The sequence below is a fragment of the Oncorhynchus clarkii genome, chromosome 10 (assembly GCF_045791955.1).
Source record: "Oncorhynchus clarkii lewisi isolate Uvic-CL-2024 chromosome 10, UVic_Ocla_1.0, whole genome shotgun sequence".
NCBI classification, from domain to species: domain Eukaryota; kingdom Metazoa; phylum Chordata; class Actinopteri; order Salmoniformes; family Salmonidae; genus Oncorhynchus; species Oncorhynchus clarkii.
In genome coordinates, this window is record NC_092156.1 from 26,907,443 (window position 1) to 26,934,359 (window position 26,917).

The 26,917-nt window shown below is 42.6% G+C and overlaps 1 protein-coding gene across 1 annotated transcript; it reads right to left on the minus strand.

Moving 5' to 3' along the window:
• Positions 1-12,319: 12,319 nt before the first annotated feature.
• Positions 12,320-18,700, minus strand: LOC139418206 (potassium channel tetramerization domain containing 7). The gene is made up of 4 exons (XM_071167480.1): positions 18,108-18,700; positions 17,135-17,304; positions 16,762-16,940; positions 12,320-16,544 (listed from the first exon to the last, which is right to left on the minus strand). Exons 1-4 carry the CDS (start codon positions 18,408-18,410, stop codon positions 16,168-16,170), a joined length of 1,029 nt encoding a protein of 342 aa, XP_071023581.1. The 5' UTR covers positions 18,411-18,700; the 3' UTR covers positions 12,320-16,167.
• Positions 18,701-26,917: the final 8,217 nt, after the last annotated feature.

The window sequence follows — 26,917 nt, forward strand, 5'->3', positions numbered from 1 at the left end:
TCTGCATGCAGCTATGGAACCCTGACCTGTACACCAGACGTGCTACCTGTCCCAGACCTGCTGTTTTCAACTCTCTAGAGACAGCAAGAGCGGTAGAGATACTCTGAATGATCGGCTATAAAAAGCCAACTTTACTCCTGAGGTGCTGACCTGTTGCACCCTCGACAACGACTGTGATTATTATTATTTGACCCTGCTGGTCATCTATGAACATTTGAACATCTTGGCCATGTTCTGTTATAATCTCCACTCAGCACAGTCAGAAGAGGACTGGCTACCCATCATAGCCTGGTTCCTCTCTAGGTTTCTTCCTAGGTCCTGGCCTTTCTATGGAGTTTTTCCCAGTCACCGTGCTTCTACACATGCATTGCTTGCTGTTTGGTGTTTTAGACTGGGTTTCTGTACAGCACTTTGAGATATCAGCTGATGTAAGAAGGGCTATATAAATACATTTGATCATGCACCGGTGGAACAGTCGTTAAGACACTAACAGCTTACAGACGGTAGGCAATTAAGATCACAGTTCTGAAAACTTAGGACACTAAAGAGGCCTTTCTACTGACTGAATAACACCAAAAGAAAGATGCCCAGGGTCCCTGCTCATCTGCGTGAACGTGCCTTAGGCATGCTGCAAGGAGGCATGAGGACTGCATATGTGGCTAGGGCAATAAATTGCAATGTCCGTACTGCGAGACGCCACAGGGCGACAGGACGGACAGCTGATCGTCCTCAGTGGCAGACCACGTGTAACAACACCTGCACAGGATCGGTACATCCGAACATCACACCTGCGGGACAGGTGCAGGATGGCAACAACAACTGCCTGAGTTACACCAGGAATGTACAATCCCTCCATCAGTGCTCAGAGCCTGTCCGCAATTGGCTGAAAGCCAATTCCTCACCAGACATCACCAGCAACAACGTCACCTACGGGCACAAACCCACCGTTACTGGACCAGACAGGACTGGCAAAAAGTGCTCTTCACTGACGAGTCGCGGTTTTGTCTCACCAGGGGTGATGGACGGATTTGCGTTTATCGTCGAAGGAATGACAGTTACCCCGAGGCCTGTACTCTGGAGCAGGATCGATTTGGATGTGGAGGGTCCGTCATGGTCTGGGGCGGTGTGTCACAGCATCATCGGACTGAGCTTGTTGTCATTGCAGGCAATCTCAACGCTGTGCATTACAGGGAAGACATCCTCCTCCCTCATGTGGTACCCTACCTGCAGGCTCATCCTGACATGATCCTCCAGCATGACAATGCAACACTGCTCGTTCTGGGCGTGATTTCCTGCAAAACAGAAATGTCAGTATTCTGCCAATGCCAGCGAAGAGCCCGGATCTCAATCCCATTGAGCACATCTGGGACCTGTTTGATCGGAGGGTGAGGGCTAGGGCCATTCCCCCCAGGAATGTCCGGGAACTTGCAGGTGCCTTGGTGGAAGAGTGGGGTAACATCTTACAGCAAGAACTGGGAAATCTGGTGCAGTCCATGAGGAGGAAATGCACTGCAGTACTTAATGCAGCTGGTGGCCACGCCAGATACTGACTGTTACTTTTGATCCCCCTTTGTTCAGGGATACATTATTCCATTTCTGTTAGTCACATGTCTGTGGAACTTGTTCAGTTTGTCTGTTGAATCTTGTCATGTTCATAGAAATATTTACACATGTTAAGTTTGCTGAAAATAAACGCAGTTGACAGTGAGAGGACGTTTCTTTTTTTGCTGAGTTTAATTATAGTTAGATCTAGTGTTTTGAGTTTCCACTTCTTCAGGTGGTGAATTAGCACTAGTTGAATTAGGCCTATATATAATATTAGCAAACAGAAAGAATATGCATTTTTTTCTCTCTCTATTGAACAAAAAAATAGAAAATTGACTGCAAAATAACTAAAATATCATAATTGTCAACCCAAAATTCATGACAGTCACTGGATTAGGTTGCATAATATCACAATACTCTCTCAGTAGTCTAATAAAGCATTGTGATTGACTTTAGAACGACTTCATAAGACTCAAATGTATTCTATTGTGTGACACTGCAGAACGTTTTTATGGGGGTGCCACAAAACAAAGTTAGTGGCACCAGTGCCACCCAGGATTTTTTTTGGTCCGAAGCCCTGAACTGACAGCCTCAAGTAAAGAAGGTAAACAGGTCAGAAGGGTTTAAAACCAAGACGCTGACAGGTCTAACCTGTGCATCTTTACATAAGAGCTGAGGCGATGTCAGACCCAAATATGCAATCAATAGAATTCCGTCCTGTACAAATAACCAGATTCTTTACACCCACTTTTGCTGGTGATTGCAAGAACACATTGTTGGGAGTTTCAGTGGACTATAAAATGGACAGTTCTCTCTATTCTGTAGAAGTGTTTCTACAACTAGAGAGAGAATGACAGACACCCACCTCTGAGTCTGGCCACCAGTGCTGCCAGTATAATGACCATACGCTAGAGGAGGATACATGAACATTATGAACATTATGAGCAACATGAAAAAGGGACTTTTGTTAAATACACAATTCACATCTAACACATTTTTAAAAAGCAACCAGAGCAGGGAAGTCAATTTGATGGACAAGTCTCTCAGCCAATTAGACTGAAAGGGTGCCACTATGGTGAGACTACTGGAACATCTTAATGCCACCATGTTGGAGGGTAACATTATGTCAACTACACTAGTAAAGCCCTAATGAGTTCCTAGTTGGTTTTAAAACTACAGGGATTAAAATGGGGGCACTACCCACTGCAAATCTAATCTCCAATGGTAGAAGCAATTACTGTACCTTCTGTGGGGAAGCCCATTTCCCAAGGAGGGGTAAACATTCCTCTCCAGTCTCTGAGGCCTGTCACCTTCTCTCCCTCACTGGGGGCTGAGAATGAGATGGCAGGGCCAATTGGGGCCACAGGGCACGGGAAATGGGGGGCATACAAGAGAGAATGGGTAGATTTGAGAGATGTGGGCGAAGGTGGAATGGGTGTGGGTAAGGAGAATATTGGACGACAAATGAATGACTTCATTGATCAACAAACAATGGCATTGACAGATAAGTGCAGAATGAGTGGTTCAGAGAGATATAGGGGGGTTGTTTGGTTTGGGAAACAATTGCATTATCATGAGAGGGGGTATCAAAGAGAACGGACATGGAAAACAGTTGATAGCACAACATAACACTAGAGATTGGTGTGCAGCAGCTGTGACTCCAAAGCAAAAGCTAAATGAGTCATGAGACAAAGTCACAATATGGACAAGTGACGCTTCAATGACGGTCAACCATGATCCCCACAGTGAGATTATGCAAAGTGAGAGGGGGTACCTTTTTATTTTTTTTCTAAAGAAGGACGATCTAACTCCGCAAAAATAATTGTTCCCAAGGGACTTTGAAGTTTGCACATTGTTCTCAATAGCCTTGGGGCCATTGTATAGGAGCTTACCTTACAGTTAGGGTGTCACTAAATAGAGGTATAATAGGCTGTAATGGGCTTGGAGGGAACAGAATACCTTGTAGATCAATCACCCTGTGAGCTGGTCATGCCCTGCTTTAGAGCCTCCGGGATCACTGCCAAGGAAGTGAGCTGATGAGACAATTACTAGGCTGATACACCAGGGTGGAAAGTGTGTGTCAAAAACTGCACTGGAGAAATGCCATTGAGATAACTCAGGCTTTAACATATAAGAGGGAATGCAAAGCGGTCTTTATGAGTTTTCAGAGTCAGTCAGTCACCTTTCTTGGGGGCTGTCCGTGATGAGGGACTGAAGAACTTCTTCACGGTGGTCACCTTGCACATCTTCTCATTGGTCTTCCTTTCCTTGAACTTGGAGAAGGGGGCAAGAGAGGCCTGGGGTTGAGCCTGTGGCTGAGACTGGGCCCCCTGGATCCTGGCATAGGCAGCCTCCTCCTCCTTCTGCAGCCTGAGGTAAACCAGGGGGAACAACTGGTGATAAGACTGTTTTACTTGAGGCTATTATTCAACAAACCGCTGGTGTCCTGTTTTAATTACAATGAGGGAAGGTAAGTGTTGGACAAAGCTAGTAAAAATTGACATTTCTTTAATGCCCAAAAACTTTTGATTATCATGTATGAATCCTCTACAAAATGTCTCAAGCTAGAATAGGATGTGGATAAGAAAAAACAGCTTGATTCTGCTGGCCAGTGACCTGGGGCTGAAAGTTGGCATTCCCTAACATAGTGAGGCATCCCACATGAAACTGTGGTGTAAAAAAAGTATCTACCATGCCACTGAGGAAGGGCATACGTTAAAGCCTGAACCTTGGAGAAAAAGAATGCACCACAGCACTGACAACACATTGCAATTGATTATGACCTTTCACAGGTGGGCCTACTAACTTCTCAGTCTTCCTGGATCTGCTTCTGTCAGGCTCGCTGGTACTCTTCCCGCCAGCACTTGGAGCACAGGCCCTGCCAGGCCGCATTGCCATAGTAACCACAGTCCTTGTTGCAGAGCAGCTCCGACTGGTCCATGTGGATCCCACGGCGCGCTCTCCGCTGACTCATCTCGCTGCCTGTATGGAGGAAAGTCAGCAGAGCTGGCTGGCTGCTGGCAAGGAAAAATTGCATCATGTTTGGGTTGTTTGAGACCAACTGGGACATTGCGCTAAATACTTGTCATCCAGAGTCACATTTATTAATATTTTTTCCAAGCTGTAGCACACAATATTTTACTTACAGCAGGTTTTTAAAGAACCAAAAGAGTTGTCTGCGTCGTGTTCATTTCTGCTACGGTGTCATTCCACTTCAAAAAGCACTGAGAAATGAATCCAATTGATTGCACCCAAGTGGCCAATTATAATTTATAGGATACATATAATAGTCAATAAATATAGTACCTTTTATTTAACTAGGCAAGTCAGTTAAGAACAAATTATTGTTTACAATGACAGACTACCCCGGCCAAGCCCTAACCCAGACAATGCTGGGCCAATTGTGCGCCGCCCTATGGGACTCCCAATCACAGCCGGTTGTGATACAGCCTGAAATCAAACCAGGTCTGTAGTGATGCCTCTATCACTGAGATGCAGTGCCTTAGACCGCTGCGCCACTCAGGAGCCCAACATCTGATTTGGATCAAACTTTTTTCCAACAATGAGTTAGACATGAGGAATCCAGTGAATCTCCCCTCCCAAAGATGATGTCCATGCATCGTTTTTACACAAAAAAAATATATTGCTTTTTCAAGCTAATTTACTTGTGGGTGCTAGCAAAATAGCTTCTGTTGTCATCGGATGAAAAAATTGACTATTGTGTTGCACTAAAGTATTTTATGTGAAGAAAAACTATAGTTGTACACCCTTTATCACTCTATTGAAGTAAAACATCACTGTTGACTTTCAATATAAAACTCAGATGAAATGGTTTAAAAAACAGATATTTTTTTTTAATGGTCTGCATTTTGAAAAGCTAATGCGCCCCCCGAGGCTAGTGTAGAGACAGCCTCATCCTGGTCCAAAATATGATAAAAGAAAACATTGAATTGTTTTAAAAAGCTAATGATACAGTATTTATACAAACCATACAACTCTATGCACTATGACTACTTTGAACAATATACACAGTAAATAAAAATTACAAACATTTACTGGAAAAACGGCAGATGCAAAGTTTGGTAATCGAATTACAGTCAAATCTCCCCAAATTCTATTCTGTTACCAAACTTTGTATCTGCACTAATCTTCCTGAAAATGTGTTTTTGTTAAATTTTCTGAGTAAATTGTTAAAAGTAGCCATTGCGCATAGTTTGTTAAACATTGAAATCAATGAAGTCAATGTGCAGGGGCACTGGGTAGTCGAGGTAATATGTACATGTAGGTAGATTTATTAAAGTGACTATGCATAGGTAATAACAGATGGTAGCAGCAGCATAAAGTGGTGAGGGGGCGCAGTGCAGATAGTCTGGGTAGCCATTTGACTAGCTGTTCAAGAGTCTTATGGCTTGGGGGTAGAAGCTGTTTAGAAGCCTCTTGGACCTAGACTTGGCGCTCTGGTGCTGTGCAGTAGCAGAGAGAACAGTGTATGACTAGGGTGGCTGGAGTCTCACAATTTTCAGAGCCTCCCTCTAACACCGCCTGGTATAGAAGTCCTGGATGGCAGGAAGCTTGGCACCGGTGATGTTCTGGGACATATGCACTACCCTCTGTAGTGCCTTGCGGTCGGAGGCCGAGAAGTTGCCATACCAAGTGTGCTAAGTTGTGCTGGGCAGACCCTACATCTCAGTAGCAGATTGATTTGACAACAGAGGTTAGGGTTAGCCATCAGCCTAACTACACCACTGCAAATATATATGGTTTAGGTGGGGAAAACAGCAAATAGGCCAAGCCTACAGTTGAGATGGTTTTCTTGCTATTATTATCACTAAAAAGCTTGACCGACAGCAACTAAAACTACCATATGGTGTGAATGGGATACAGCAGCTCCCTGCACTGCCATCAACGTGTAGCTACTTCACCAACCAAATGGACAAGAATAGCCAAGCCCTTAAAAAGCTCTAAGCCATGTGCAGTTTCCATGATGGAGCTTATGTTCATAACCATGTCACTGGAGTTGTGGCTCCTGAATATTGATTTTGTGAATGATCTCCACTCACAAAAAAATGTCCCCCAGAAGAAATTTAGGTAGGGCAGCTTGTCATTCTAAACAGAGAAATCATTCACCTACAACTTGAACTTGCATTATATCAGTTCATGTACGTACTATGAATGAGTGTGTGCACACAAAATAAGACTCGGTGACCTTATGGGTTAAAACCTGGTTTAGCCCATTCTCAAGCAGAAGATGGATCCACACCTATAGCTTATGACTGATTGGCTTACATCAACAATGTACAATATGTACCAAGATGGCGTAGCAGTGAAGACGTGTTTTGTTTGTGTCTCGTGTACTTTTGTATTTTTCGTATTTTTTTATATATACAGTGCCTTGCGAAAGTATTCGGCCCCCTTGAACTTTGCGACCTTTTGCCACATTTCAGGCTTCAAACATAAAGATATAAAACTGTATTTTTTTGTGAAGAATCAACAACAAGTGGGACACAATCATGAAGTGGAACGACATTTATTGGATATTTCAAACTTTTTTAACAAATCAAAAACTGAAAAATTGGGCGTGCAAAATTATTCAGCCCCCTTAAGTTAATAATTTGTAGCGCCACCTTTTGCTGCGATTACAGATGTAAGTCGCTTGGGGTATGTCTCTATCAGTTTTGCACATCGAGAGACTGAAATTTTTTCCCATTCCTCCTTGCAAAACAGCTCGAGCTCAGTGAGGTTGGATGGAGAGCATTTGTGAACAGCAGTTTTCAGTTCTTTCCACAGATTCTCGATTGGATTCAGGTCTGGACTTTGACTTGGCCATTCTAACACCTGGATATGTTTATTTTTGAACCATTCCATTGTAGATTTTGCTTTATGTTTTGGATCATTGTCTTGTTGGAAGACAAATCTCCGTCCCAGTCTCAGGTCTTTTGCAGACTCCATCGGGTTTTCTTCCAGAATGGTCCTGTATTTGGCTCCATCCATCTTCCCATCAATTTTAACCATCCTCCCTGTTCCTGCTGAAGAAAAGCAGGCCCAAACCATGATGCTGCCACCACCATGTTTGACAGTGGGGATGGTGTGTTCAGTGTGATGAGCTGTGTTGCTTTTACGTTTTGCATTGTTGCCAAAAAGTTCAATTTTGGTTTCATCTGACCAGAGCACCTTCTTCCACATGTTTGGTGTGTCTCCCAGGTGGCTTGTGGCAAACTTTAACCGACACTTTTTATGGATATCTTTAAGAAATGGCTTTCTTCTTGCCACTCTTCCATAAAGGCCAGATTTGTGCAATATACGACTGATTGTTGTCCTATGGACAGAGTCTCCCACCTCAGCTGTAGATCTCTGCAGTTCATCCAGAGTGATCATGGGCCTCTTGGCTGCATCTCTGATCAGTCTTCTCCTTGTTTGAGCTGAAAGTTTAGAGGGACGGCCAGGTCTTGGTAGATTTGCAGTGGTCTGATACTCCTTCCATTTCAATATTATCGCTTGCACAGTGCTCCTTGGGATGTTTAAAGCTTGGGAAATCTTTTTGTATCCAAATCCGGCTTTAAACTTCTTCACAACAGTATCTCGGACCTGCCTGGTGTGTTCCTTGTTCTTCATGATGCTCTCTGCGCTTTTAACGGACCTCTGAGACTATCACAGTGCAGGTGCATTTATACGGAGACTTGATTACACACAGGTGGATTGTATTTATCATCATTAGTCATTTAGGTCAACATTGGATCATTCAGAGATCCTCACTGAACTTCTGGAGAGAGTTTGCTGCACTGAAAGTAAAGGGGCTGAATAATTTTGCACGCCCAATTTTTCAGTTTTTGATTTGTTAAAAAAGTTTGAAATATCCAATAAATGTCGTTCCACTTCATGATTGTGTCCCACTTGTTGTTGATTCTTCACCAAAAAGTACAGTTTTATATCTTTATGTTTGAAGCCTGAAATGTGGCAAAAGGTCGCAAAGTTCAAGGGGGCCGAATACTTTCGCAAGGCACTGTATATATTTCAACTTTATTTTCAATCTCTCTCAGATACCAGCCCTGTTCTTAGCCTGGATAATACTTGCCAGTCTACTAGTATCGGACTGTCTCTCCACAACAACGCCGGATTCCTGCCGTAATCCCTGGACCACTACTTCTGATCTTCACAGCTAGCTTGCAGCTAGTTAGCTCATCGTGGCACCCAATACCGAAGATATCCTTGAGGCCCACCTCCCGGCCTACTCAGCTGTTCACCCAAACCCCACTCATACATGGCTAGAGCCCGATACTCCACCGGATCCTTGCTGTAAACTCTATAGTGGCTAATGCCACTGCCACGAAGCTAGCACCAGTTAGCCGTGAGCCAGGCGCATCTCCCGGCCAGCAAACTAAATTCTACAATACCTCTTTTGCCATCTGGTTGGATTCTCTGTCGACACGACGCCCCGCCACACCACCACGACTGGTCTGCCAATGAATACGCCATCCGCTGTGCCTTCAACCGGCCTCCGTCGGAGGGCTACTAACTTTAAACGCCTTGTTGCCTGCTAACGTAGTGGCGGGTTCCCTGTTCCATCTACTGCTGCCCCCTGGACACTATGATCACTTGGCTACATAGCTGATGCCTGCTGGACTGTCCATTAATCACGGTACTCCATTCTGTTTATTTATTTTTTTATCTGTCGGCCCCAGCCGCGAACTCAGGCTCTGTGTGTAGTTAATCCGACCCTCTCTGCCTACTCATCGCCATTTTACCTGCTGTTGTTGTGTTAGCTGATTAGCTGTTGTTGTCTCACCTGTTGTTTTAGCTAGCTCTCCCAATCAACACCTGCGATTACTTTATGCCTCGCTGTATGTCTCTCTCAAATGTCAATATGCCTTGTATACTGTTGTTCAGGTTAGTTATCATTGTTTTAGTTTACAATGGAGCCCCTAGTTCCACTCTTCATACCTCTGATACCTCCTTTGTCCCACCTCCCACACATGCGGTGACCTCACCCATTACAACCAGCATGTCCAGAGATACAACCTCTCTTATCATCATCACCCAGTGCCTGGGCTTACCTCCGCTGTACCCGCACCCCACCATACCCGTCTGCGCATTATGCCCTGAATATATTCTACCATGCCCAGAAATCTGCTCCTTTTATTCTTTGTCCCCAACGCTCTAGGCAACCAGTTTTGATAGGCTTTAGCCGCACCCTCATACTACTACTCCTCTGTTCCGCGGGTGATGTGGAGGTAAACCCAGGCCCTGCATGACCCAGGGGGGACCCAGGGGGGATAGAAGAAAAAAATATGGCAGAAGCATGGCTGGGGGGGAATAGAAGAAAAAATATGGCAGAAGCATGGCTGGTTGGTTAACTAGCTATCGCAACAAGCAAAACAAACAAAGATAAGCCGAAGACAGGGGAGCATGTACAGGTTACAACAAACCTAAACGGGGTTTCAGCACAAGGCGTTAGATTTTGTCAAACTCAATGGCAACAATAAATAACTAGCTATCTGCCTGGCTAGGCACCTAACCACAGTGTGACAATATTTAGCTAGCATGCTAGAACAATGAGACAGACATTCAACCGGATGTATAAATGTGAAGCCTCCGCTTGGCGTTTCCACTCACTACCAAATATAGTAGTGAGAAGAAGCCCACTGTCCGGCATGGGAGAAGATGTAACGATATTGATTTTGGACGACATTCTGCACATTTTCTCATCGATTAAACATTTGATCTCAATACAGCTTTCTGTTCCCAAAACTAGAATATGTTATGAACAAAATGGACTAAGTTTTGTAAATCTCGTTGTTTAGGAATACAAAGGCGAATGGAGTTATTGCACACGCGCACTTCACATGAGGCGTTCCCAAACGGAAATATGCAGATGCGTACTAGAACGCGCCAATAGGATCTCGCTAGTTCATGCTTGGCTCTGCCCACCTCCTTGCTTATTCTGTCCTAATTTGTTCCCATTGGAAGCGACAGGCTATGGTCTCTTGGTTTAGTGATAAACATATTTGCTAAGGTATATTTGTGTAGTTAGCAAAAGTGTACTAACATTTTGGCTGTTATAAACATGCCGTAGCTAACTGTTCTACAATCAACTTTACAAAGTATAATCCTTACCATTTTTCAGTGTCCTAGGACGAGCTACCTGTAGTAGCCACTGGCTGTGGCTGGGAATTGTCTGGAGAGGTGGAGCATACTCGAGTCATAGTCCCTTAATAATAAGGAATTCCCTCTACCACGCCCACAAATTGGGGAACACAAACATTCGTTCTCATTCACTCCCATTGTAGAAGCCCCGATTTCGTCGTCGATTTTTAGTTACACAGACATAACAAAACATGCCGGAAAATTACTGTTTTTCAATTTACATGTAACCAGGTCAAAAATCGCGACATATGCATCGCACAGCTTCCGAGTGGCGCAGCGGTCGAAGCACTGCATCTCAGTGCTAGATGCGTCACTACAGACACCCTGGTTCGAATCCATGCTGTATCACAACCGGTCGTGTTTGGGAGTCCCATAGGGTGGCACACAATTGACCCATCGTCGTCCGGGTTTCTCTGGTGTAGGCTGTCATTGTAAATAAGAATTTGTTCTTAACTGACTTGCCTTGTTAAATAAGTCTCAAAATATAAATAAATGTAGTGAAATAGAGCCTGGGACAAGAGCTCTGTGGCTTCAGGCTATTATAGTATTCAGCAGACCAGTAGGCTACAAGTAGTGGAGAACATTCAATCAGAATTAGCTAAGACATATAACTTGTTTAGTGTAGTACATTTGTATCTTCACCAACTACTTGTAGTTGTATATTCCATGTGTTTGTGGTGTTGGTCTCTTGGCTAGATAATTTGTTTGGGTTGGTAGCTAACGCTCACCCACATGGCTGCTAGCACCATCATGAAAAGGGGCATGAAGGAAGCCCTATTACATTTTCCGAAGTAGTGAGAATGCTCTGGGGTAGGCAATGTTTAAATGGAATCTTTAGACATGTTGACTTAAACAAGCAGTCAACAAGAAAATTGCGTTTGAAAGTCAAAGGGGGTAACCACATGTTGTTTTCCCCACATGCAGGCGTTCTAATACCGACTGGAATGGTGGAGTGCAGTAACATTCATGTAATTATTTTTTCTTTTTTTTTTACCCTGACCCTAAATGCTTTCAACCATTATAATTCCTCAGTCAGTATACCAACTATGTGGAATATTTTGTTATATACGAGAGCTGCATCTTGAAGCTATATATTATTAGGCTTATGATTAATAAGACACAGATCAATGCCAATAAGTGGAGGGAGAGATGGCATCCTGGTAAAGAATAAGAAGGCCTGCACACAAAATGTTCACAAAATGTTAAAGCTCCCAATTCACCTCTTTATTGACAACATTTGGATCCAAAACAGATATTTAACAGTGTGCAGGCCTTCTTGTTCTTTACTACTATTCTTTATTAGCTCAGCACCTATGTTTTTAAGGATGTGCGTAAAACAACAAACTTCTAGAGATTATACCCTGCCCATAATGTGGTCAATCAAAAAATGGTCTAGTTGTGCTGGTGCCAAATTGTTGCACTGATGAATTTGACAAATGAGCCTGGTTTCAATGATAGATCAGCAACTTATCCCAGGTCTCCGTTCACATGTTTTCAATTGAGGAAACTGGAGTTATTTGGTAGGTTGCTTGGTTAATTTCATGGAAGTACTTGGCAACTTGAACCATTGGCACATTGCATGCATAACATTATCCAGCCTGGGAAGAAGAAAACACGACTACAGAGACTGATAATTTTATACAGACTAAGGCAAACTGTATTTGTACCTTGTTATAAAAACAAAAAAATATGACTTATTATTAGCACAATAGAGCATACCCTTACAACAAATAATGCAATATGTAAGTTAAAGCAAGATATTATTCTTGAAAAATTAGGCCACTGGTCAAGCTGTGCATTGTTTTTCCAACTTTCCCATGCCACGAGCAGCCTAGACATGGGCCAGCTATGGAATCTGCAAAAGACATTCACCAGCCAAGGGAGAAACTTCAATAAGGTGCAAGGAATGTTCCTCAAGTCTAAGTTGCCTAAAATACTGAAATAAATAAATACAATTGTATTCTAACCCCCAAACCATCCCTGCAATTCTATTTTAAAAGATTAAAGGCTCTATCTGTGACAAGCTTCATAAAAATTGACAAAATCCAATCAATTGACACCCAACAGCAAGAAAGTGGCAACTCTTAACACTTGTTGTCAATCACTCAGCCTAGTATCATAGAGTTAAACAGAATGAAAATAAAGTCACATTATCCAAGCCAAACTTAGAGACCTGTGTAACATGACATCAATAGCACAAAACAAGTAAAAAATACTATCCACCTTGATCCACCTGACTGACACCCAGTAATAACATACTGTATTGTTTGGTCTGCTATAAAGCATTAATAGGCCTATACCGGAACAACCAAGCTGTCTGGACATACACTAATGTGTTATTTGTTCTGTTATAAAGCATTAATGGGCCTATAATGGAACAACCAAGCTGCCTGGACATACAGTAATGTGTTATTTGTTCTGTTATAAAGCATTAATGGGCCTATAATGGAAAAACCAAGCTGCCTGGACATACAGTAATGTGTTTTCTGTTCTGTTATAAAGCATTAATTGGCCTATTCCCAGAAGAACCAAGCTGGACATACATTTACAACACTACATTACTGTATTTCATTCTGAAAACCAAGTCATGGATTCACAAACATTGCACATAATCATTTTGATCCTGAGCCCTCTAAAACAAGAACTTGTAGCCTACTCTATGAAAAGGTAATTGAATGGACATATCAATCTGACATCTGTATAAATCTAATATTAATTAACTAAACAACACGGGGAACAAAAAAGAAAACAGAACTAACCTACGGGGGAGGTGACAATAGTGTCACTGCAGTTGTCCTTGATTAGAAAATAATATTGTGTGGTTTCTTGGTTTAAGCTCCATGTAAGTGAAACAGTTGCCCTTAGGAAAAGGCACTTAAGCTGAATTTCTTTAATCCGTAGAAATACCATGTCATATAAAATTATCATATGAAACTTGAATGACTAATCTATGTCATGCTGCAAAAGAAGATGGAATTGCTGAAGCATATGTCATTATAATGGCAAATATACAGTATCATCAAAAATCTGCTAAATTCTCAACTCGAGACCATGGGACTATAAGGTTCTATCTGCAAAAACACGATTGAGATAATTGGTATTTAAAATACCACAATTCATGTTGTTCATTTCGAAAGAATACAAGATAAAATTGCTGATACCATTCAAACCAATGAGAGTTTGGAACTTTGAGTACTATATAGGTAGAGAACATTGAACAAGGCTATGTCAAAAACTCAATTTAGACAAAAATCGAGATAGAACTTTATAGCTCGAACTGCTTCTAACGCCAAAGACCCAAAGATGGATGTCACCACATACATGGCAAAAGTATATGGACACCTGCTCGTCAAACACCTCATTCCAAAATCATGGGCATTAACATGGAGTTGGTCCCACCTTTGCTGCTATAACAGCCTCCACTCTTCTAGAAAGGCTTTCCACTAGATGTTGGAACATTGCTGCGGGGACTTGCTTCCATTCAGCCACAAGAGCATTAGTGAGGACGGGCACTGATGTTGGGCAATTAGGCCTGGCTCGATGTCGGCGTTCCAATTCATCCCAAAGGTGTTCGATAGGGTTGAGGTCAGGGCTCTGTGCAGGCCAAGTTCTTCCACACCAATCTCGACAAACCATTTCTGTATAGACCTTGCTTTGTGCAGGGGGCATTGTCATGCTGAAACAGGAATGGGCCGTCCCCAAACTGTTGCCACAAAGTTGGAAGCACAGAATTTTCTAGAATGTCATTGTACGCTATACATGAACATTTCCCCTTCACTGGAACTAAGGGGCTTAGCCCAAACCATGAAAAACAGCCCCAGACCATTTTTCCTCCTCCACCAAACTTTACAGTTGGCACTATGCATTGCGGCAGGTAGCGTTCTCCTGGCAGCCGCCCAACCCATATTCATCCTTTAGACTGCCTGATGGTGAAGTGTGATTCATCCCTCCAGAGAACACGTTTCCACTGCTCCAGAGTCCAATGGTGGCGAGCTTTACACCACTCCAGCCAACGCTTGGCATTGCGCATGGTGATGATCTTAGGCTTGTGTGTGGCAACTCGGCCATGGAAACCCATTTCATGAAGCTCCTAACGAACAGTTCTTGTGCTAACGTTGCATCCAGAGGAAGTTTGGAACTCGGTAGTGAGTGTTGCAACTGAGGACAGACGATTTTTACATGCTTCAGCATTCGGTGGTCCCGTTCTATGAGCTTGTGTGGCCTACCACTTGTTTCCACTTCACAATAACAGCACTTACAAGTTGACCGGGGCAGCTCTAGCAGGGCAGACATTTGACAAAGTAACTTATTGGAAAGGTGGCATCCTATGATGGTTACGTTGAAAGTCACTGAGCTCTTCAGTACGTGCCATTCTACTGCCAATGTTGGTCTATAGCGATTGCATGTCTGTGTGCTCGATTTTATACACCTGTCAGCAACGGGTGTGGCTGAAATGGCAGAATACACTAATTTGAAGGTGTGTCCACATACCTTTGGCCATGTTGTGTATATGTCGTGTTCTTAGCTTTTTAAGTGTAAATGACTTTTAGCAGCACATTAAAAATGTTCCTTCATCTATAGAAACCCCTTCAGAGAGAAATTCTGGGGCAGTAAGATTTTACTTACAGGAAGCACATGCACCATTTTCAACTGCCAGATAAACATTTCCAGTTAAAAGAACATATGGGATCCATCAAGAGGAAACTGAAGTAAAATAACTTTGACCATGCCCCTTTAATCTATTTGATTTTCAACTCTCTAATTTCCTTTGGGTCTCTAAAACTGTAATGGTAAAAAAATAATGACATTCCAAAGCCATGCTGATCACAGACTGTTTAGCAAAGGTCTCTAATCTAGGACTTCTAAATCTTTACGGGAGAGTAAGTGACAGAAAATATAATGTATAAATCAAAGACCAGCATCAGTAACAAAATATACATTTACATGTAGCTATATACAGTACTTTAACAATATTTCCCCAGCTTGCATAATTGCATCCAGTTTCTCTCGCGACCAACAAAGTGGTTACCACAGAAACGCACAACGTAGAATGCATAACAGCATAAGTAGGAATGAAGACAAGGGACAGACAACACTGGAATCACAATATGAGATTAACTTGACCCTTTTCTGAAAAACCTTGGCCGATCTACAAGGTTGGATGAGAACAAAAACTCCCAGAGTTTAACAAGTAAAAAATAAGAAGCAGCCAATGAGACCCTAGGTAAATACTGTTAAAAAAAATTCAACACAAAGGAAACATTGGTCACAACTATTGAGTTAGGAAACAGAAGCACAAAAGCCAGACTCCCTCCTTTCTATAAACTTAGCACTTCATAGGTTTCAGTTCTTGAAAAGGGAGAATAACACTGACTACCCCTATTCTCGCTCATCCTGAGGGACCAGGAAGGAGATCAGTTGGCATAACACAACAGGAGTCCGCCTCACAACTCAGACAGCAAGATCTTTTGTCCTCCTGCTTTACCACCATGTGATCTTGAACTCGTAGATGGGTCTCTTGCAGTAGTAGTGGTTGATGAGATGTTTGTCACAGACACCGATGCATTGCTGGTCAGCGGTGATGCCACGCTCCGCCAGGTCACTGACGATGCAGTGGAGCAGGTCGTAAACGTCCGCCACCGCCTCCCAGGGCCCGAAAGACACGTCCACCTCACAGTGGTGCTCGAACAGCTTGGCCTCACTCTCCGTGCGCTCAAAGCGCAACGAATTGAAGAGCGGCCGCTCGTACGGCGTGATGGGCATCTCCTCCTTGTACACGCAAATCTTCAGCTTGGCGAAGCGAGCCTTCCTCTGCATGGCCCGCAGTTTGGCAATCTCCACGATGCGCTCCAGATTATCTGGAAACAAAACAAGGGATAACTAACTTCACTCCAGATCTAACTTTTCTAAAGGAGTTAATTGACGCATTTCTACTTTATTGAAGTATAAACTTTGAATATAGAATTAACTTCAATAGTCAATGTCACATAAACTTAAGCATGTTGTTGCGACATTACTATCTGTAATAAGGTTGACCCAGTTAGATTCAGTGTGTGAGATTATTGTGTTGGTTACCCTTGTAGTAGGGCAGGAGGTCGAGGAAGGCCTGGCGGACTTTCTCTCCTGTGAGTGGCTGAGTGTCCTCCAGGCTGTCCAACAGGGGACCAATAGCATAGTACTGGGCCTCCCTGTGTACCGACCTCACACGATCCCTCTGAGGTAGTTCACCCTCGCGCAGGAAGTTCAGGATGTCCCTATACAAGGGACATGCAAACACACAAACACACATGTTGTTTTTTGTTAAAATTGCATCCACTATCCTCAATCTGTTCATTCAATGGCAGTTTCATGTCAAAAGTGTTGTAGAATAAGAGACTGCCATGCTCATTCACTATTATTAGAATGTAATAAGCATTTTTTTGCTGCTGGCTATTTAAAGAGAGCTCACCCGAAATATGCCCCATCCCGGTCAATGAAGAAGCGACCTTCAGCATCACGTGGGATGTGATGGCGTCCACTAAACATGGCGGCGAGCATGGTGTCCTCATAGCGCCGTAAAGTGGACAGGCGGGTGGTGAAGTAGGTCCCACCCACGTTGAGAGAAATAACCTCAGGAAACTACAGGTGATTGGGTAAAAATCAGGAAAAAGTGCATTATCCAATTTGGAAAATCTGTGCATAAAATACAGTACATGCATTTTTGTTAAAAAAATGTGTATATATTTAATTAATATTGCATTCTTGACACCATAATCATATTATTATTTAGTATTACTTTTGTATAGCATTAGAGCAATATTCCTGTGACATGTACAATAAATAATTATAATGTCATTGTCTTTTGTTTCCCTCTAATCCTCCTCTGCAGTTGCTCCACAGTAGCATAATAACACCAGCAATAACAGGATGGGATTACTGAGGATAATATACTAATCACAGGGCAGATCTTGACAGGACACATTGGGCCCAACAACACAAGTGACGGTCACTGGACATGACACTGTAGGCAAGGGTTTCCCTCGACACGAGTAAAGAAGGTCAATCCCAGCGAGGGACTGTGACAGATAATAACAGCCATGTGATAAGAGCCAATTGGGACAAGGAGCCAGCCCTCTGTGTGGGTGGTGAACCAATCAGGGTAAAGATCACATTGGAAGAAGAACTGCATGGTATATACATCTCTTGCCTATGGAGATTGATCCATGGCATATCATTTACAGAGGTGGAACGCGTGGGAAAGAAACGGTCGAAATAATGCTGAAATTCATAGACTAGGTGCAAAGATAAAGAGGAGATTCTCAGCGATAGCGACGTTTGACAGTTCATATATCCATGGCCACCACTGCACTCACATCCTAAACCCATTTAATCCCCACAACGTTCCTAGAATAAACAACAACAAACGCCCATTTCGTCTTTACCTCTGGAGATGGAGATTCGTTAAAGGTGGTACGAAGAGACTTGCCTAGATTTAGGTTCGGTGCGGGGGTGGCTGGCTTTCGGAAATCATCCTCCGCAGAGTCCGAACTCGACATTGCATCGCCTGGTTTATCAATCTCATTTGCGGCCGAGAATACCACCATCACTCTCGGCTGAGGGAGCGCTCGCCTCTCCTGAGCGAACCTCCTTACCCGTGAAGGAGCCACGGGTAACGGGCTGGAGTTGTTGAAAGAGAGCGGCGGTCGTTCTCCGTTAGAAGCCTCGTCGGATCCATAATGCTGCATGCACACACACCAGGTCTGCGAGTGTGAGTCAGGTGAACTCAAACCAATCCAATCGCCAAGGATAAAGCACAATCCACGTTTTCTTGTGAGGGGACAACACTGTCATCAACCTAGGGTGGGACCTGTCAGTTGATAGGGACGGACACTTACAATATGGTATGAGCTAGTCTACCTTATCTACGTTTCTTGAACTCCTACTAACGCTCTCTGACATATTGCAATACGGTAGCTTGGAGAAGCCCACGTTGCGCACAGCGAGAACCTCAAACTGCTACGCCCACGGAACGTCTGTTCTGTGGGCTACTCTATCCTACAGTGGGTTGCTTAGCCTACGTTAAATTCGTAGCGTATATCCTTTCAAGGATTCATAAAATGCGTAAATTACGGTATACACAGAGACTAACCAATGGCAAACGTGATTTTATACAGAAAACACAAACCTTTAAAAATGTATTTGATATAGCCTACGAATAATATTAGCCCAACAAGAAATGTGTAGATCAAATGTTCCAGTCTCCACATAGCTCGACAAATTATAAAATGCTGCTACAATGTAAACCTCATACTAACCGTGATAATATTCACAGTTCATATTGGCCTTGCATCACTAGGTTACTTAGCTATGGGTCTATTGTTACTTTTTGCTTAGGCCTACATTAGAGTCTTGGCCATAGACTTTACGTCTCAGATGGGTTGGACATTGCACCCGGTCTTTTAAATCGTGTATTTTTATTGTACATGTATGATTAAGCAATACTTTACTTCATTCAGGCTATAAAACGAGGCTAAATGTTCTTCTGCATTTTGCTAAATGTGTTAGATAGCCCTGTAATTTTTTTTAAAGATGTCAATAAGCCTACAGCTCCGCATAAGCCAACTCTCCCTTGATTCTGTAGTGACAAGATGCACATTAGATAATGCAAATTCTGCATTTTTATCTGGCTTGTGTATTATTTAGCGGTCAGCTGTGTAGCCCACTTTCAGTTTCACATTCACTTGGCTTTTGCGCAAGTGTGTGCGCAAAATCATGAAATATGTACCGGCACTGTATGTAGGTCTTTGTGCGGTGCCGAAGGTTGCTGTCAGAAAAGTCTGTTTATTTTCTCAGCTTTAAATATTATAGTTATAGTATACAGGATACACTGATCTGCAATACACCTACGGATAAGGAACAATACAGTTTGCAGCCAGTATAGGCTACACGAGCGTAAAGATAATCAGGAAAGTTACATAATACTTTTGTTCTACCTCTGCTGAGTGATGGCAGATAAAAAATACCGTGAAATAGTGTATCCGTGTCACATTGGATTGTCATAGGCCAGCAGAGCAGACAGTATTGTATCATGAGCAAGTTTGTTATTCTTCCTAACTAATTTCAAGAGGGCCCCTTTACTACAATGTATAAAGGCTATATGCGTTTACAAATATAGTATATATATTTATTTACCGGTTGAAAGGTGTGAGAACTGGGCCATAATAAATCTGCAAAACACCATGTACTCTCCTTACCCTCGTTTTATTCAGCCTCTGCCCAATTCTGTGTGTGTATTTGTGTTTTAAGTGGCATTTTGATGGCACAGAAATAACCAGGCATTTACAAAATGTATGTTAAATGGTAATTATACAAGAGCCTATGAATTAATTGTTTTGTTGAGATAAATTCAAATAAGCATCACTACGCACAGTTGATGTAATTGAAAGTAGGTCTACCCATTGCTACAGTGCTTTCGAAAAATATTCAGACCCCTTGACTTTTTCTATATTTTGTTACGTTACAGCCTTATTTAAAAAAAAAAAAAAGTTAAATCCTCAATCTACACACAATACCACATAATGACAAAACGAAAACAGGTTAAGACATTTTTGCAAATGTATTAAAAATAAAAAGCAGAAATACCTTATTCACATAAGTATTCAGAGCCTTTGCTATGAGACTCGAAATTGAGCTTACTGCCAAAGGTGCTTCAACAAAGTACTGAGTAAAGGGTCTGAATACTTATGTAAAAGTGAAATTTCAGTAAACATGTTTTAATACATTTGCAAACATTTCTAAAAACCTGTTTTTGCTTTGTTATTATGGGCTATTGTCTGTACATTGATGAGGGAAAAACATATTTCATCCATTTTAGAATAAGGCTGTAACAACAAAATGTGGAAAAAGTCAAGGGGTCTGAATACTTTCCCGAATACACTGAATAATTTACTGGTTAATACCAATTAAATGCAGTGTAAACAGGTCAAATCTAGCAGCTGCATGGAGCGAGGACCAAATTCATTGAAAAGGCATCTACGGTCGTTCTGGACCAACTGATGGATGACCTCTTGGAAGACAAGGTGCTGAACAATGGAGAGATAGAGGGGATAAAGGAGAAGTACAAGCAGAGGGCGGATAAGGCTCGCCAACTTATGGATAGTGTGCGTAGGAAAGGCAACATAGCCAGTGAGATGTTTCTCATACGACTCCAGGAACGAGACAACAATGTCTACAGCGAGCTATGCTTGACCCCCAGGTCTACCTAATAAGGATGAGAGAACAAGGTTAGTCTGACATTTGACCACTCACTTGGGGAGAAACCAGAGAAACCTTGGCTGCAATATAGTTATTTTGACTTTTAATTTTTTATCTCCACAGGGTCCAACTCTTGTCCCTCTCCTGAAATACCTGAATGTGCCACCCAATACACAGAAGCTGTTACTTCACACATGCCTTTTGGCCAAGGATTCTTAATTAAATGTCTTGATTTACTGTATTTTCAAACAAATGAAATATCAACATTTTTCTACCAAAATGTTAGAATCTAATAAATACTTTTATTTACTATTACGTTTTGGACCATTTTGGCCCACATTCTAGCATCAAATATTAGATGAATAACGAAAGATATCTCAAACAAATCCAGAGATCAGTACCAGAGGGGCATATAGCCATATATATAGTGCATTCGGAAAGTATTCAGGCCTCTTGACTTTAAAAATAACGTTACAGCCTTATTCTAAAATGGATTAAATAAAACATTTTCCTCATCTACACACAATACCCTATACTGACAAAGTGAAAACAGGATTTTAGAAAATGTTGCAAATGTATAAATTAAAAACAGAAATACACAAGTATTCAGACCCTTTGCTAGGAGACTCAAAAGTGAGCTCAGGTGCATCCTGTTTCCATTGATCCTCCTTGAGATGTTTCTACAACTTGATTGGAGTCCACCTGTGGTAAATTCAATTGATTTGGAAAGGCACATACCTATTTACATAAGGTCCCACAGTTGACAGTGCATATCAGAGTAAAAACCAAGCCATGAGGTTGAAGGAATTGTCCATAGAGCTCCGAGACAGGATTGTGTCAAGGCACAGATCTGGGAAAGGGGACCAAAACATTTCTTCAGCATTGAAGGTTTCCAAGAACACAGTGGCCTCCATCATTCTTAAATGGAAGAAGTTTGGAACCACCAAGACTCTTCCTAGAGCTGGACCGCCTGGCGAAACTGAGCAATCGGGGGAGAAGGGCTTTGGTCATGGAGTTGACCAAGACCACTCTGACAGAGCTCCAGAGTACTTCTGTGGAGATGGGAGAACCTTCCAGAAGAACAAACATCTCTGAAACACTCCACCAATCAGGCCTTTATGGTAAAGTGGGCAGACGGAAGCCACTCCTTAGTAAAGGCACATGACAGCCCGCTTGGAGTTTGCCAAAAGGCACCTAATGGACTCTGGCCATGAGAAACAAGATTCTTCTGATGAAACCAGGATTGAACTCTTTGGCCTGAATGCCAAGTGTCACATCTGGAGGAAACCTGGCACCATCCCTCCCTACAGTGAAGCATAGTGGTGGCAGCATCATGCTGTGGGGATGTTTTTCAGTGGCAGGGACTGGGAGACTTGACAGGATCGAGGGAAAGATGAACAAAGCAAAGTACAGAGAGCTCCTTGACGAAAACCTGCTCCAGAGTGCTCAGGACCTCAGACTGGGGCGAAGGTTTACCTTTCAACAGAACAACGACCCTAAGCACACAGCCAAGACAATGCAGGAGTAGCTTTGGGACAAGTCTCTGAATGTCATTGAGTGGTTGAACCCTATCTAACATTTCTGTAGAGACCTGAAAATAGCTGCACATCGACGCTCTCCATCCAACCTGACAGAGCTTGAGAGGATCTACAGACAATGGGAAAAACACCCAAAATACAGGTGTGCCAAGCTTTTAGTGTCATACCCAAGAAGACTCGAAGCTGTAATCGCTGCCAAAGGTGCTTCAACAAAGTACTGAGTAAAGGGTCTGAGTACTTATGTAAATGTGACAAAATCCCCCCCCCAAAAGTTATTTTGCTTTGTCATTATGCTGTATTGTATGTAGATTGATAAGGATCATTTTTTAAAATCCATTTTAGAATAAGGCTGTAAAAAAGTAAAGGGGGCTGAATACTTTCCGAATACACTGTACATGCTAGCTGGAGCCCCAGACATGTCTGATTACAACGTCAGATCTACTCCTTGGATCTTTGACAAGAGGAAACATTCTCCAGTCTTACTGATGAATGATGCTCATTAATGCAGAACCATTAGGCTAGAAGTAGACAGTATGAGGGAAGCCACGCTAACAAAGAACTTCCCCTGCTTCCCATCACTCCTATTCATAATTGACACAAACATGCTTTTTGCAGAGGAAAAACATAATCCAGCCTTAGAACCCAGATTCTCCTGGCTAGTGGAATTGATTGAATAGCATCATCAGCGTGTGCAGTGAAGTTGGTTGAGGCTGATCCCGCCAGAGGACTGCTGGGTGCAGTACAGTGACGATGCACTGGTGGATTCCCCACCAAGGCCTTCTGTTTTTTTGTTGACCTAATTATTCAGTGCAGACAACATCTCTATTGCAAGGAAATGTTCCCATGTGTTCCTAGCCAGATGGAACATACTGTTTTAAAGAGGTGACAGGAAGTGTATCAAAATATGGAACAGAAATTAAATACACTTTAGTAAAAATTATATACCAGTGGTGCCCGAAATTGACACTCCTGATAAAGATGAGCAAAAATGTCTGTTTAAAATAAATAATTCAAATACTGAGCTATATTGTACGTGGCCAACAAGCTCTATTTTTATGTAATCTGACCATAGCACTGGTTCCAATCCAAGTACCAATGCTGTTTAGAGAACTCCAGGCGTTTACATTTGTTGTATGATATGAAAATAGAGCTCTTTGGCAGCCCTTTGGCCCTGCAAACCAGTGGTGGGTTTGACGTAGAAATAAGGACACATAAGCTGAAAAGAACCCCATACCTACTGTAAATATGGTGGTGGACCTTTGATGTTATGGGGCTATTTTGCTTCCACTGGTCCCTAGCCCTCACCCTCTGATCCAACAGGTCCCAGACGTGCTCAATGGGATTGAGATCCCGGGCTCTTCGCTGGCCATGGCAGGACACTGAACACTGGCATTCCTGTCTTGCAGGAAATCATGCACAGAACGAGTAGTATGGCTGGTGGCATTCTCATGTCAGGATGAGCCTGCAGGAAGGGTACCACATGACAGAGGAGGATGTCTTCCCTGTAACGCAGTGTTGAGATTGCCTGCAATGACAACAAGTTCAGTTTGATGATGCTGTGACACACCGCCCCAGACCATGACGGACCCTCCACCTCCAAATCGATCCTGCTCCAGCGTACAGGCCTCGGTGTAACTCTCATTCCTTCGACGATGAACGCGAATCCGACCATCACCCCTGGTGAGACAAAACCGTGACTCGTCAGTGAAGACAAAAAGAGCACTTTTTGCCAGTCCTGTCTGGTCCAGCGACGGGTTTGTGCCCATAGGCGACGTTGTTGCCGGTGATGTCTGGTGAGGACCTGCCTTTACAACAGGCCTACAAGCCCTCAGTCCAGCCTCTCTCAGCCTAGTGCGGACAGTCTCTGAGCACTGACGGAGGGATGTGTGTTCCTGGTGTAACTCGGACAGGTACAGGATGGCAACAACAACTGTCCTGCAGGTGTGATGTTCGGATGTACCGATCCTATGCAGGTGTTGTTATACGTGGTCTGCCACTGCGAGGACTGTCAGCTGTCCGTACAATCTCCCTGTAGCGCTGTCTTTGGCGTCTCACAGTACGGACATTGCAATTTATTGCCCTGGCCACATCTGCAGCCCTCATGCCTCCTTGCAGCATGCCTAAGGCACGCTCACGCAGATAAGCAGGGACCCTGGGCATCTTTCTTTTGGTGTTTTTCAGAGTCAGTAGAAAGGACACTAAAGAGGCCTAAGTTTTCATAACTATGACCTTAATTGCCTCCCACCTGTAAGCTGTTAGTGTCTTAATGACAGTTCCATGTTCATTAATTGTTTATGGTTCATTGAACAAGCATGAAACACAGTGTTCAAACCCTTTACAATGTAGATCTGTGAAGTTACTTGGATTTTTACAAATAATCTTTGAAAGACAGGGTCCTGAAAAAGGGGTGTTTATTTTTTTGCTGCGTTTGTGATATAAGTGCATTGTAACGTAAAATATGACCAACACAAATGACTTTTTAGCTTTATGCATTAACATGTTTCATGTGAATTTAACTGAACTTGTTTTTAAATCATCTTTATCGCAAATATGATTCCCTTTTGAATTTTAAGGGGAACCCTTTTAATCTTTGAATCAGATAATAAAAGCCCTCATGTTTCACATAACATACTGGCAGCGTACATGCACAGTGATTAATGTGAACACCACAGTGTCAGTTCACTGTGTGATTAATGTGAACACCACAGTGTCAGTTCACTGTGTGATTAATGTGAACACCACAGTGTCAGTTCACTGTGTGATTAATGTGAACACCACAGTGTCAGTTCACAGCATGCCCTAATGAAAAATGTTAACTTCAAAGACAGAGTTAACGCCCTAGAAAAATAATTCCTCTATGGTTGACAAACAGTGACAAAACAGGTCTGACTCGAATGCTGCTTTCTATTTTCTCATTTGATTGCACCTCGTGAACAGCAACAGACAAAAGATTTTCAGGCAAGTCATTACTCTGTCAGCTATTATCTTCACTAGCATATAAACAAATGCAATCTTCTTGTCTAGGCCTACTACTGTTATTAGCCTACTCTGGGCCCTAAAGGCCACATTTACTGAGTGATTTTTTTCAGTTAAGGATAACAGACAAAAGACAAAAGCTAAAACATGCCTTCATTTACAATTACAATAATAACCTATTGCTTCAAATCTATTGCTAAAATAAGCTACCTGCTGCCTTTGGGGACGCAGGTAGCCTAGCGGTTAGAGAGTCCAAATCCTGGGTCAGACGGGAAAAATCTGTCAGGAAGTAAGATCTCATTGCCTGCCGTTGTGCCCCTTGAGCAAGAGACTTAACCCCCCACAACTACAGCGCCACAGGCGCCCAGTGTGGCAGCCCCCCACACCTCTCCAAAACCTGTATGTGTATGTGTGTCTTTCGGAGGGGTTGGATTAAAATGGAAGCTCAATTTCGGTTGGACCTTGTGTGCAATTGATCAATAAAAGTGATCTTAATTTAAATCACTTAAAAATCTATTATGAATTTTCTACTTTGTGTGTTATTCCTTCTGATGCAAACATTGCACCTACTATGTCTGTAGTCAATGACAACTACAGCATCTTTTCACAGTTTCTCTCCCAACCCTGTACCAGGGTACCTTCTCCCTTACAATTGCAGTGCTATATAAAGACTAGCTGAAGATATCCAGTGTGTTACAGAGGGAGAAAAAGAACAAACAGGTCACAGTGAGTTATTCCCACAGTTCCCATGGCTGCCGGGAGCGGAACTGAGGAGTGATAGCACAATGACAACAAAGTGTCAGTGAAAGACACACACACACACACACACACACACACACACACACACACACACACACACACACACACACACACACACACACACACACACACACACACACACACACACACACACACACACACACACACACACACATCAGAGTGCAGGGTTATGATGATGTAATTATGAAGAGACCATCAGAGATGTCATCGTGAAGGAACCAGTCAGAGAGCAGAGTTAAGACGATTTCACATCCATAAATACTTCCAAGACGAGCAAGCACACACTTTCTTTAGAAAATGTCATTTTCTAGTTATAGATAGATATATACAGTGGCTTGCGAAAGTATACACCCCCCTTGGCATTTTTCCTATTTTGTTGCCTTACAACCTGGAATTAAAATAGATTTTTGGGGGGTTGTATCATTTGATTTACACAACATGCCTACCACTTTGAAAAGTCACAATAAAAAATATTTTTCAACAAACAAGAAATTAGACAAAAAAACGGAAAACTTGAGTGTGCATAACTATTCCCCCTCCCAAAATCAATACTTTGGGGTATGTCTCTATAAGCTTGGCACATCTAGCCACTGGGACTTTTGCCATTCTTCAAGGCAAACCTGCTCCAGCTCCTTCAAGTTGGATGGGTTCCTGCTGGTGTACAGCAATCTTTAAGTCAAACCACAGATTCTCAATTGGAATGA

What these genes read in the sequence shown, in the direction of transcription:
- LOC139418206 (XM_071167480.1), bottom strand. Translation starts at nt 18,410, where the DNA reads ATGCAGCATTATGGATCCGACGAGGCTTCTAACGGAGAACGACCGCCG. An exon ending in ACGAATCTCCATCTCCAGAG is followed by an intron (nt 17,305 to 18,107) that starts GTAAAGACGAAA and finishes AATCACCTGTAG; the next exon opens with TTTCCTGAGGTTATTTCTCT. An exon ending in CCTCCTGCCCTACTACAAGG is followed by an intron (nt 16,545 to 16,761) that starts GTAACCAACACA and finishes TTTTGTTTCCAG; the next exon opens with ATAATCTGGAGCGCATCGTG.